Genomic DNA, 12,976 nt, shown 5'->3' with positions numbered 1-12,976 from the left:
ACCTGAATCCAGGCCTTTCCATGTCTCTTGGGACTCGGCTGAGGGCGTCTGTCCTCGCATCACCCCAAAAGCCTGCTGTAAATGTAGAAGTGATAAGAGCAGTCAGCTGGCTGGGAGGGGAGAGGAGGGAGGAGGATGTCGCGTGGGGAAAGTTGAGGGTCTCTGTCTCTCAACCTGCAGAGCCCTGTGCTGGTCAGAGCTTCCCCTTGGACTAACCGGTCTTAACAGCAAGGTAAGGAGCAGACCCAGCCTATAGACAAGTCATGGAGAATCAGAGCTCGCCTAGCAGGATTTGCAGAGACCTTGCGTGGGGCACGGGAACTGCTGAATGATGGAAATAATGGCATGGGGAAAGACTTTGTTGTTTTCTAAAAAGGGGCTGGAGGAATTATTGGCAGCAAAATAGCGCCCAGAGCTGCAGTGTCCAGGTAGTTTCCCAGGCCAGCTCGGTGTTTGCTGCCAGTCAGACCCTGCTTGAACCCGGGGCTGTGGGCACTGGCAGGTAAAGGAGAGGGATTCTGCCTGTTTGCTTAGATATTAAAATAAGCCTGCTGTAACTTCCTGAAGACACAGTATCACCCAGCATAGGTCCTGCTTTGCCCTTAGCTCAGTAATACGGTGCAGGGCTGAGATTAGCAGCACTGAAAGGATGTGAGGACAACCACTGTCTTTTAAGAGAAGTTTAAACAGCTAGAAAAAAGCCCTGTCTTCCCTCCTTCCTGTCTGGGCCCTTTGAAATCTCTTCATACCAGCTCCCTAGATTAATCCAGCAGCCAGGACTAATCTGCAGGAAAAATATCCCTTTCAAGTCACTACAGTGGTATTTCAATCAGAAGCAGCAATGATGTCCCATTTTAAATTAACTGCAGGTAGTAAAGGTCGCTCTGCCCTCCTGCAGCCAGACACTGGAATAATATGAACACGTGCTTCAAACCGGAGTCTGTCAAAGGTGCCCAAAGGGGACAGGCAGGATTCCATGGACATCAGTATGAGCCCAAAACTTCTCATGGCTCCACTGTACTTGTATGAAGTGTAATGCAGTTAGAAGACCTCTGTTTTATCCCCGAACAACTTCCCCCCTTGACTCTGAGTGGAGTGGACAGGGCGATGGAGAAAGCCAGCTGCATTGCTGGGCTTTCCAGAAGGAATTAAGAAGGCTTTTGGAGATCAGCTAGCCCAACTGTGATGCTGGGCTTCACACCAGGCACACAAGAGCTGCTGAGCACTGGTGTCACCTCTCAAAAATGGGGTCTGGAGCCCCTGAAAGGGGGGGTGAGCAGTTTTATGGACAGAAACAGGGGTTTGCTGCAGACACTGTGCTTGTTTCTGTAACAAAAGGTCAAAATCCAGGCCATCTGGGGAGCAGAAGGGATCAGGCAGATCCTCAGCACAGCCCAGTGGGAGCTGACACCCAGGTCACTCATTTCACAAGGCCAAACCCTCCTGCCCCAGCAGGTTGCAGACCTCAACCTGGCACCCGTCCTGCTGGGACAGGTCTCAGCGTGGGGGCAGCAGAATGGCCACCTTCCTGCAAGACAAGTCTTGCTTCTCTTTGGCTTTGTTAGCAGCAAGGATGTTTGTGCAGTGTCATATCTCAAAGAGATACAGGTTTGAGGGATCTGGATAGAAGGCCTGGAAAAATGATATTTTATATTTATTTAACCAATATTTAACCTGTATTTTCACTTCAAATCCAGCTGAAAAGCTGAAACTGCAAATTTTCTTGGGAAATGGATAGTCTGAACAAAATGTGTGTTTGGAAATATCAAAGTGGTGTTGCTCTGAAAGGATAAATCCCAGTTCCTTTTCCCAATCCTGAGCTGGGTGTCAGAAACCATTTCATATTCAAACGCACCGAGAGAGCAGCATTTGCATCCCAGTTTCAGAACGAATGATGCCTACTCCAGGATATGACACTGTGATAGATAAGCTCTCAGTCGTGTAAATTGGGGTAGCCCCATGAAACGCCACAATACCAGGGATGGCTCAAGTGCCTGGGACTTTGCTCCTGAATCCCCTTGGCTTCTGTGTCATCCCTGCTCCCTCTGCTCAACCCAGCCAGCTGTGCTTGGCTGGGCTGGCACTGCTGCTCTCCCCCTCAGACTCAGCCCTGAATCCTCTTTCCTTCTTGGCGGGGACTTTTACTAAACTTTTCCCTTCTCTGTATTTTTGCTGAAGTCTCATAATGCCCCCCTTCTTTGCCTGGTGCTAAATACGAGCTGATTACTCAGTTCCAAGAAACCTGATCTTTATGGCCAAGCATAATAAACAGTACCCAGACATGTGAGACAGCGCAGCAACAGCTATTTCTGGCCAGTAGATTTGTTCCCTCATATATTGGCTGCTCCAAGCTCCCTCAGAGGAGCTGAGGTCACTGCTGAGTTTCAGACTGGAGTTTCAAACTGGAATTTGGGAACATTCAAAAGCTGGATTTTTGTTGTTGTTTCCCCTTTCACCTGCACTCTGAACTGGTCACTCCAAAGGGCAGCTGGCCCCACTGCTTACCCAGCAGTGCCTCACCGTGCCCAAGGGGTTGAGGGGGAAATGCACACCCTTTTCTATGCGGTCCTGCAGTGCTGGGACTCATCTCACCTCACTGTTGTGTGGAAACCTCTGTCAGAGCTGCTTGGACTTGATTCACCCCATCTGGCACGCGCTTGAGTCAGGCAAAACACACCCTGCGATTGCCATCTCGCTCTGCTTGGAGTCTGTGTCACCCCAGACAGCGGAGCTGTCAGCGGGGCCAAGCACAGCCCCACACCACAGGAACCAGTGGGTGCTCCCAGTTTCCCAAAGCAACCACCCAAAATCCCCAGTCCTTTTTTAACACAGCGAAGGTGCTGGTACTGGCTGAGAGTTGAGGATCCCCTGTCAGTCATGGCCCTTGATGCCTTTCACGTGGCTCCGAGGCGTACAGGGCTTGGGAGGCAGTTTCCGTCCTTCCCTTGGCCTGACCCAAAGAGTGTATGAGTCAGTGGGAGTCTTTCCTTTGCTTAACTGAATGTCTTAAAGAGCAGAAGAATACCCGTACCCCTGCTACAAGGCTCCTCACCTCTCCTTTCTCACCAGGTCCTGTTCCGATTCTGCCAGGATGGCACCCAAAAAGAAAACCAAGAAGCCCAAGGTGGATAAAGAGGATGCATCCATCACCCCGGTGATGGTGGAAGATGCTTTGCTAGATGTCGAACACCTCAATCACTTGAATGGTTTGTACGATAGCGGCTCCAACGGCTTCCACTGCACGGCCACGGAGGTTGAAGCGTCCGACCATGGAGCCAGCCTTCTGGAGGGGATGAACCAGATGCGCCAGAAGCGGTTCCTCTGCGATCTCACCATTGCCACCAAAACAAAGTCCTTCGACGTGCATAAACTCGTCCTGGCTTCCTGCAGCGAGTACTTCCACCGCCTGCTGCAGAGAGACCCTCAGCTGCACCGGGTGGAGCTCCACGACGTCTCCCCACTGGGCCTGACCACCGTCATCACCTACGCCTACACGGGGAAGCTGAGCCTCTCACTGTACACCATCGGCAGCACCATCGCCGCGGCCACTCAGCTGCAGGTGCCAGCACTGCTGAACATGTGCGGTGACTTCCTCGTTCGGGAGATGGCTGTGGAGAACTGCGTGTACATTGCCAACATCTCAGCCACCTACGGCCTCAACCAGGTGAAAGATGCCACGCGGAAATTCATCCGGGAAAACTTCCTGGAGTTCTCCAAGACTGACCAGTTCATGAAACTCCCCTTCGATCAGATCAATGAGCTGCTGATGGATGATGGCCTGCAGATACCCAGTGAGGTTGCAGCCTTCCAGATCGCTGTCAAGTGGCTGGAGTTTGACCCAAAACGGGTCCGATATGCTGCTGACCTCCTGAGCAACATTCGATTCGGCACAATCTCAGCTCCAGACTTGGTCAACCATGTGCAACCTGTGCCACGCATGATGCAAGACCCACAGTGCCACAAGCTCCTCGTGGATGCTATGAATTACCACCTGCTCCCCCACCAGCAAAACAGCCTTCAGTCACGGAGAACCAGGATTCGGGGAGGCCAGAGGGTGCTCGTCACAGTTGGGGGTCGTCCAGCTTTGACCGAGAAGGCTCTTAGCAGGGAGATCAGCTACAGGGACGCAGAGGGAAACTGGAACAAGCTGACGGAGATGCCAGCAAAAAGTTTTAACCAGTGTGTGGTGGTGATGGATGGATTCATCTACATCGCGGGTGGTGAAGACCAAAATGATGCCAGGAACCAGGCCAAGCATGCCGTCAGCAGCCTGAGCAGGTAAGACGGGCACCACCTGGCCACACAGACCCTGGGGAGGGGTTCAGAGCTGTGCTGTGTTTGCCTGTGCCCCAGCATCCCCCATGGGGTGAGGGATGAGCGCGTCAGAAAGGTTCCTCTGCTATCAGTAACGAGGAGGTAGGTCTGGCCCCCGGGATAACGCTGCCAGGGAGGGACAAATGCAGCGAGGCCCAGCACAGGGTGCTGGTCTGTGAGACCCAAGACCTGGAAACCACTTCCAGGCATTTGGTCTGCGTGACCCTGGCCTGGGCTTCCCCTGGGGACTTTGGGGCCTGGGCTGTGCTGCCCATGTCCTCCGGCAGCACACAGCACCGGTGCAGGATGAGGGCAAGGCAGGGCCTCTTCAAAGTTGTGAGGCTCCTGGAGAAATGGGAGCCCTTGTTATTTAGCAGTAACCCATTTTGTTACTCTGGGGAGCTCCCCTTTTCGCTTGGTGGCTGTTCCTCCAGCCAGTGCCAGCCTCGACCCGGTTTCTGGTTTGCCTGGATTCATTTTAAGGTAGATTTACTGTCTGTAGGATTCCTGTTGCCCTTCAGGCTTTCTTCTCTCCGCCTCCATTTCTCTCTTCGTTATTTAAATAACAAGGTTTGTTTCCTAAATCCCCATAAACCTGTCACTGGATCGCCAAGGGATTACTGTTCAAAGAAAGGAGGAGTAACCATGGCAACCTGACATGCAGTATTTTGTTTGCAAGCTAAACCTGAACTTCCTAGCTGCTCTGCCCACAGCTTGGCTCAGCCACTTGAGGCTCCACATGCAACATCGTGGGCACTGCTCGAGGCCAGCCCTTCCATGGCCCCTGATCACCACCCCTTGGTTAGGAGCTATCACTGGTCTCTTTCTCCTGCATGGAGTGAGGTTTCAGGGACCCACTGACAGGTCTCCTTTCTATTTCTGGCCAGTAGCTTATCCACCTTTTCCAGCCTGGCCTTAGTCCCCGTGGCATCGCTCTGGGGCCGCAGCCGTTCCAGTTCCCTCTGCCACCTCATGGGCACACAAGGAGCCGGTTTCTTATCAAGTGCCTGGCTTTGGCCTGGCAGGGTGGGCAGGGAAGGCCTGTCCCTTGGTCCTCTTCTACCTGCCAAGACCCAACAGAGGGGACAGTAACAGTGCTTGGGGACACCTCAGATGAGTAGCACTCACCATTTCCAAGCCAGGCCGGAGCTTGTGGTGGCAGGAGGAATGCTGGGCCATCCTAAGGGTTAGAGCAGCAACAACCCCAGCAGTCACAGGCAGGATCCAGTCCTGTGCAGTGCCATTGTCTCCATCTGCACTGCCTGTCCAGATGCTTTTTTACTGCTGGAGAAGACAGAGAGGCTCTTCCAGAGCACAAGTTGTCTCCTCCGAAGGCAGATATTTGCCAGGGCCCTCTTCTCCCCGCAGCTCTGATGCTAGTCCTGGACAGACAGATCTGCCCTTCGTCCCCCAGGTACGATCCACGCTTCAACACCTGGCTGCACCTGGCCAGCATGCAGCACAGGAGGACGCACTTCAGCCTGAGTGCCTGCAATGGGCTCCTCTACGCTGTTGGAGGGCGCAACGCTGAGGGCGCGTTGGCATCTGTCGAGTGCTACGTCCCCACCACCAACAGCTGGCAGAGCAAGGCAAGCCTGGAGACGCACCGCTGCTGCCATGCCACCACCGTCATTGATGGCAAGCTCCTGGTCACAGGCGGCTACATCAGCCATGCCTATTCCCGCACCGTGTGCTGCTACGAGCCCAGCACCGACACCTGGAGGGAGCAGGCAAGGCTCAGCACCCCCCGGGGCTGGCACTGCGCAGCCACTGTGGCCGACCGAGTATATGTGCTGGGTGGGAGCCAGCTGGGTCCCCAGGGTGAGCGGGTGGACGTGATGCCCGTGGAGTGCTACAGCCCACTCACAGCGCAGTGGAGTTACGTGGCACCCCTGCCCACGGGGGTCAGCACGGCCGGGGTGGCTCTGCTGGAGGGGCGCTTGTGCCTGGTGGGTGGCTGGAACGAGACCGGGAAGAAGTATCAGAAATGCGTGCAGTGCTACAACCCTGACCTCAACGAGTGGACCGAGGATGAGGACCTCCCCGAGGCCACCGTGGGTGTCTCATGCTGCACCATCATCCTACCACGCTCCCCGAGCTCCAGGTCCCGGGCTAGCTCTGTGGCCTCAGCAGCAGCCAGCACGTAAAGAGCCCTGAATGCCATGTGGCTTATGCCAGCAGCTAGGGAAGGAGACAGAGCTCAGGAGTGTGGGGTAGCTGGATGGGGAGGCACGCTGATGTTTGGAGTCACTGCAAAGTCTCATACATTCTTGTTCCATCATGGCAAGTTTTGGGTTCCAGGAAAGTATCTTCTGAGCTGCCTGCATCTCCATCCCACAGCTTAAGCAGGGAGTGCTCAAGCGGGGCAGACACGGAAGCAAGCAGGACAGAACAGCTTTTCTCCTCAGCCTGCAGCACTGTATCGCAGCGTGGATTGGAAAAAAAAAGGAAAAAAAAGAAGAAAAACAAACTAGAATAATGCAGGAGAAATTATACTGTAGGAATAGTATCACGAGACACTTTCAAAACAACAGCAGTATTGATATTAGGTACAAGAAAGTGACAGATCTAGAACAGACCCTGTTGCTCATGTAGCATTTGTTCAATGGAAGGACACTTAATATTTACTCATTGAAGCTAGATGCCTTCAGACCAGGAATAAAGTGAATCTTGATAGCAAGGAAGAGAACTATTGGAGCAACTCACTAAGATCTGTTGCTCTTCCAAGTGCTGTGCTCTGGCTCAAGCAGAGGGAATCAGGGAAGTGCCTGAGGATGCTATGAAACTCCAGATTTGAGAGGCAAATGGTGCCCTGAAAATAAGTATCAGCTGGAGCAGAATCCCTTCACATCTAAACCAGGAGCTCTCGCAGATGTATTCCTAGTCAGGTCCTGTTACTTGTACCATCAAGCTGACAGCTTGATTTTGAACTCAAACAGTGCTTCCCCATAGCTGGAAAAGCAGAGTCTGACCTGTAAAAGAAGTGATTAGGAAACTTGAGTTTCCAGGGGCAAGCAGTTGCTCAGTGCCTGGGGACCCTCCCTGTCACTGCATCTGAAACAGTTACCAGTCTTCATTAAAACCCTGGCTGCCCTTTCAGAGTGCACAGGGGCTGCAGACCCTGCCTTACAGCGCTGCAGAGCAGACTCAGGCTCTTGGGCTGAGTACACCAGGACAAACCACACCACAGGACTCCGAACCCTGCCCCGGCATGTCTGAGATACAGTCCCAGAGCAGTGATAACCTGTGAAGAGCAGGAGGCAAGAGAGTGGTGGTTATTTCCTGGTCTCAAACCCACAGTCATGACAAGACATCGCACAACAGTCACATGCTAAGGCCAGCATCTTCTGGTAACAGGTCCTGTTACTGGAGCACATTTACACGTGATCCTAGACAGGCTCGTCACCTTTGTCTCAGGCCAAGACAACTACACGCTGCCGAGCATCCAGGCAAACGCTCCTGGTTTTGTTCTGGTCTTTTTTGCACAACATAGTGAAATTGCATCCAGGAAGCTCCTGAGCCCCTCAAGGGAACCTCAACATGCCATGAAGATGCAAAGACAAGAGCTTCAGCAAAGCAGGCTGGTTTGCACTTCCTTTCGTAACTCGCCAAAACTGAGCAGCTTGTAGAAGTTACAGTTCACATAAAGGTCTTGATCTTTCTCTTGAGAATTCTCTTTCTCAATTAAGAGTTCACATTGAGAATAAAGCTATACAGAGGCAGAACATAATTCCTGTTCAAATTCTACTCTCCTCTGTGCATTTTAGCATGCACAGCACACGCTGCCCTGTGCATTTTGGAGTGGGTTCCATCCTGAACAGCACTGGCAACCTCCCCTGGTTTACAACTCCAAACAGGCTTGACAAGGGAACAGTCTAGTCGTTGAGACAACACTGCATGATCACTGGTGCCAATATGTGCAGATTTGGATGGAAGCGAGTTTGTTCCTTCATTTTTTAAATTATATTTTTTTACTGTAAGATGCAGGAGAGGACTGAACACTGGGCACAGAGGCAAGGGTGTTGCTGAACTCCACTTGTGTGAGCTGTATTGTCCTGCAGGGAATTTTCTCTTTGAACAATAAAGGCCATTCCTTTGCAGGGGAAAGCTGTCTGGCTGTATAATTAAAGCAGTATAAGTTCACACTCCTGAAGTATTTTAACAAACAAGTCAAGATTCATCCCCTACATTCCAAGCACATCCAGTAATTGCTTCAGGATTTCTACAGAACATTGAGAGCACCGCCATCTCCAGGGTAGAAACAACTCTACCAGCTGCAGGTACAGGCACTCACACTACCCACAGAAGCAGCACGGATCAGGGGTTTCTGCTGGCTCATCTCAGCCCTCTCTTGTGGCACCAGGCTTGAATCTCTGCTCAGAAGCCTCGCCAGTCCCCTGGCACCACGAGCACCACAGGCCCTGCCCATCCCCTCAGCCCCTTCCAACCAGTCCTGTCATGCTTGCTTAGACAACCCTCAGCCACATCTTGCCTTTATGGCTCTGCTTTATTAAGAGGATGTGTGCACCATTTCCTTTGGCTTCCCATTGAACTTGCACTCCCAATAGTTCCCAGAGCAACCAAGTTTCTTCTGCTAATTCAGAATCCCTCATTCATTAAAGAGCAGGCTGCCATTAAGACTGCAGGTCAGTCTGTGGAGGATCAGAACCGGCACACTGACTTTGTTCCCCTCAGGGATTTAACCCTCCAGAAATTCTGCTCTACTACTCCATTGGTCAAAAAGCATATTTATTTTTTTCCTTCTTTCTACACCCATCTGCAGACTCTAGTAAAAGCTCTATATATTATTTGTGCAGTTGGACAGTACAGAAGTGGAGACTGTATCCATGTAAATCCAACACCTGCTCCTCGAGAACAGCATGTTCTCTTCAAGTGCACAGCATCAGTCCATGTCCTTCTGGTGCCTTTCGAGTGTGACTGACCCTTGCTCCCAGCAGCTTCTCGGGTCAGGAGCCCCCACAAAATTCACAACGGAAGTTAAAGGTTAGAAAACTTTATTTGCTTTTTTGGTAACAGGAACTGCTTATTTACCAGGAAGGATGATGCCATCATACTGTGAGAAAACAAACAAACAAACAAAAAAGAACCAAGTGAGAAAGTACCATCAGGTAAAGGTACAGGACTGCTGTGCAGAAAACGGTCACCACACTCATTCCAAGCCAGGCAGACAACACTGACATGAAATACCAGTTCTCCTGCAGCTAACTGCCTTTCTACTTTGCTGCTGTGCTGCTAACTTCCAAATGGGGCTTTGTTGAGGTAAGCATTAAACTCCACTCATCAGCCCAGTGAAAGAAGCCCCATCCTTCACAGGTTGATCTGACCAGAACTACACTTGTCTCTTTTACAGTCCCAGGATTTGGCCCTGAAGGTAACTAACCCACAGTAAGCAGAACCAGGCAGGATGGGGGCGGGGGGGGGGGGGGGGAGAAAAAAAAAAAAAAAAAAAAAATTCATTCAGCAGGAGCAGGCTGGAGCCCACCCTGTGCAGGGTATGACTGGTGCAGATCTAGGCAGAGTAGCCAGTAAAGAGCCTCCAGACAGACCGCCCACCCTTTCCACCTCTGAAAAAGTATCAGTAGTCCCTATCTCTGAGCATTTCCAATCAAGCTGTCGGCAACTCCTATTCATTATCCAGTCTGTGTCAGAGAGGGCTACGGACAGATAAACCCAAGAACTTGTTTTATTTGGATCGCTCCATCCTCCAAGTCTGGTAGCTGAGCTAGGAGCTGTGTCAGATAAACAAATCCTAACCCTGTCTCGTCACTTGTGATCCACATACACACACCACCTCCCAAAAACTGTGGGAGACAGATTTACACAAGAGCTGATACTTCCAGCTATCCTGCAAGAGCTGCTCTTTCAGTTCAGCACACACAAAAAAAGGGGTATGAACAGCACTCATCCTCAAACACAGCTTCTACTGCCCCAGACCAGTAAAAAACAGTGATTTAAGCAGTAATCAGGATCTCCTGCCCAGTGACTTGTTCCAGCCCTGACACAGTGAAGCATTTTGCTGATACTTGCTAGGAAACTCTTGGGATACAAAAATAAAGATGGACTTTACCTTTTGCTGAAACCAGCGCATGGCTTCTTCCTTTCCAATTCTGTGCTTGGCTCCAATGTTGCCAGTCCTGCGCTTCTTGTCAGCAATGCTGAAACCAGGCCTGCCGAGCACCTGTCAGGAGAGGAGACCCACAGCACTATTTCATTCCAGCATTTTTTTTTATTTTCTTAAACTTAACAGTTTTCTAGGAGGGAAGGCTAGGATTTCCACATCATTAACATCTTGTTGTCCATCACATTCAAGACTGAAAGTGTTCTCTTCTACAGCTTCAATGTAAACTGAAAACTAAGTAACTTCTGAGCAGCCAGATAAACTGACACGGACAGCTCCTAGATTGGGCGACTTAGCACATACACTGACTCAGAGAAACCAAAATGAGTATAGAAGATTCACTATTCCATACCCAGAGGCCTCAGCTCTCAAGAAAAGATACATTGAACAGCATTGCTAACATACAGAACAGCTTCCCTCTATTTCAGAGATTTAGCACGAGACACAGCAGAATGGAACGACTCAAACACACCAGCCACCACCACTGCTACATGACCCACCCCCAGCGCTCTAAACACAGGGAGAATCTTCCAGCAATGCAGCCTGTCTTTCAGTCCGCATTCCTGAAGCTCCTGCTGCTCCTTCATTCCCCAAACCTAGCACAGCTGTTTCAGTGTTATCCCAGGAGTACCAGTAAGAGCCACAGTATTTGCTTCTGAGGAGGCTTTGTAAGATATGTCATAGATCAGGGATTTTACAGCAGCTCTAGGAATCCCAGTTTAGACTTGGATTTTGTTGACATCTTTCTATCTTCCAGCACTGGGAAGCAAGTTAACGTGAGCCAGTTATTGTTCTAGGTTCCTTCTAGAGCTTTCACACAAGCCCAGTAGCTGCAAGGAAGCAAGGAATACGCACCACGTAAAAGTCCAAGCCGTAGATACCAATACTGGGATCATATTTAATCCCCAGATCGATGTGCTCCTGGATTCCAAAGCCAAAGTTCCCAGTGTCTGAGAAGTTGTTTTTTCTCAACTCGTACTCTCGCACCTGAAACATTTGTTGTCAGTCAGTCCCGTGTGTTCCAACTGCTACAAGACCCACAACTTGCTTACATGCTACTAAGTCTTTAACCCTATGATTTTGCTCCTACAGCCTGCTCATAAATCACAGCAGTAAAGACAGAACCTCAAGAGAAAGCAGCAACTGCACCCACTAGCTCTTAAATAAGGATGAAACAGCAACCAGAGAAACGGTGCAAACACAGCAGCCTGTGTATCAAAAGCTGCTCCCCCAACCCTTAACACCCACGACTAACCTGTAACTAGATCAGGTGCGACATTTCAAAGCACACATCTTTTCAGTTGGTACGGATTAAGTTTTGCTCTTTCACACATCAAAGATCCAGACCAGCCAAATTCTCACCTTCAACCCCTTCTCCAGAATCTCCTCTGCTTTGGCCCCGCGAACCGTGCAATGAACAGCAATCTTCTCATTTCTCCTGATTCCAAAGGATCTTACAGTGTATCGTGCTGTAGGCAGCAATAATTACACTCAGAGGCTATTCAAAGAATTCCCACCCAGGGGATACACACCTTGCTTAAGAAAACCAAAGAAATTACTTTAAAGCGAAGAAAAAAGAACCACATGTTCCCTCTTTGGGGACGAGGGCAGAGCAGCAGCCCAAGTCTGGAGGCAGAGCTGATCTGACAGAAACGACCACCAGCACCTGAATATTTAGGACCCCCAATTCTTACACCAAGGCCCGCATCAGAGCAGACCTCCCCACCCACACTGGCTCTGCCAAGGAGCCTCTTCCCTGGGAGCCACACTGCCACTTCACCCTCTGCATGCTCAGGAAAGGAAGAAAAACAACCAGAAAACAAACTGCTCCTTTGCAGCACCCAGCACACGCAGCCACCCCCCCACCACCACCCGCCTTTGGCAGCCGGCGGGAAAACCCACCCCTCACCTTTGGAGAAGACAGGGGTCTGGCCCGTCAGCTGCTCCAGCACTTTGGCCGCTCGGGTGAGCCTGTCCCCGCTCTCCCCAACGCAAATGTTGAGGCAGAGCTTGCGGATCCGCAGCTCTCGCATGGGGTTCTCCTTTTCACCTTGGTCTTGCTGCGGAAAAACGATACGGGGGCTAATGGGGGGCGTCCGGGAGACAGCCCACCGCTCGCCCCAACGGCAGGAGAAGGCTTCGCCAGGCCGCTACAGCAGCCTGACACCGAGCCCTCCTCCACCCCGGGGGGGAACCCCGGCGCCGCCGCCCCGTCTCAAGCACCGCCGCGGCGGCCCAGCCACCGGGCAGGCCGCGGCCTGTCATGGCAGCCGCTTCCCCAGGGCGGCCCACGGGCTCCTCCCTGCCCATACCGGTCCCGTAACTCTCCCCCCCAGCCTCCCCCGCTCCCGCCCGCACTGGCCGTGACCCGGCCGGGCCCCGCCGAGGGCGGATGGCGGCGGATAGAGACGGCACAGTCCGGCCTCTACCAGCGGTCGCCGCCACTCACCGCCATGACGGGGGCGGGGAAGAGATCAAGCGAGCCCCGCCGCGGGGTCTTATGGGACGGGGCGGGGCGGGCGG

General features: G+C 51.8%; 2 protein-coding genes across 5 annotated transcripts in view; one reads left to right on the top strand and one right to left on the bottom strand.

Moving 5' to 3' along the window:
* Positions 1–9,745, top strand: part of LOC115351493 (kelch-like protein 31) — a 10,346-nt gene extending 601 nt beyond the window's left edge. For 2 of the 4 annotated variants that reach the window (XM_030038224.2, XM_030038226.2), the window contains exons 2-4: positions 181–232; positions 3,070–4,278; positions 5,729–9,745. In XM_030038224.2, coding sequence (XP_029894084.1) covers positions 3,092–4,278; positions 5,729–6,461 — 1,920 coding nt within the window. In that variant the 5' untranslated portion in view covers positions 181–232; positions 3,070–3,091 and the 3' untranslated portion in view covers positions 6,462–9,745. The remainder of the gene's footprint in view (positions 1–180; positions 233–3,069; positions 4,279–5,728) is intronic. The other 2 variants (XM_030038228.2, XM_030038227.2) reach the window with 1 other exon arrangement.
* Positions 9,313–12,976, bottom strand: RPL11 (ribosomal protein L11). The gene is made up of 6 exons (XM_030038272.1): positions 12,903–12,976; positions 12,363–12,513; positions 11,816–11,922; positions 11,309–11,440; positions 10,403–10,513; positions 9,313–9,388 (listed from the first exon to the last, which is right to left on the bottom strand). The coding sequence occupies exons 1-6, from the start codon at positions 12,906–12,908 to the stop codon at positions 9,359–9,361; spliced, it is 537 nt and encodes a 178-aa protein (XP_029894132.1). The 5' UTR covers positions 12,909–12,976; the 3' UTR covers positions 9,313–9,358.

Source organism: Aquila chrysaetos, chromosome 16 (assembly GCF_900496995.4).
Source record: "Aquila chrysaetos chrysaetos chromosome 16, bAquChr1.4, whole genome shotgun sequence".
Classification (NCBI taxonomy): domain Eukaryota; kingdom Metazoa; phylum Chordata; class Aves; order Accipitriformes; family Accipitridae; genus Aquila; species Aquila chrysaetos.
Note: the sequence above shows the minus strand (reverse complement) of the source record. Positions and strands in the feature narration are given on the sequence as shown.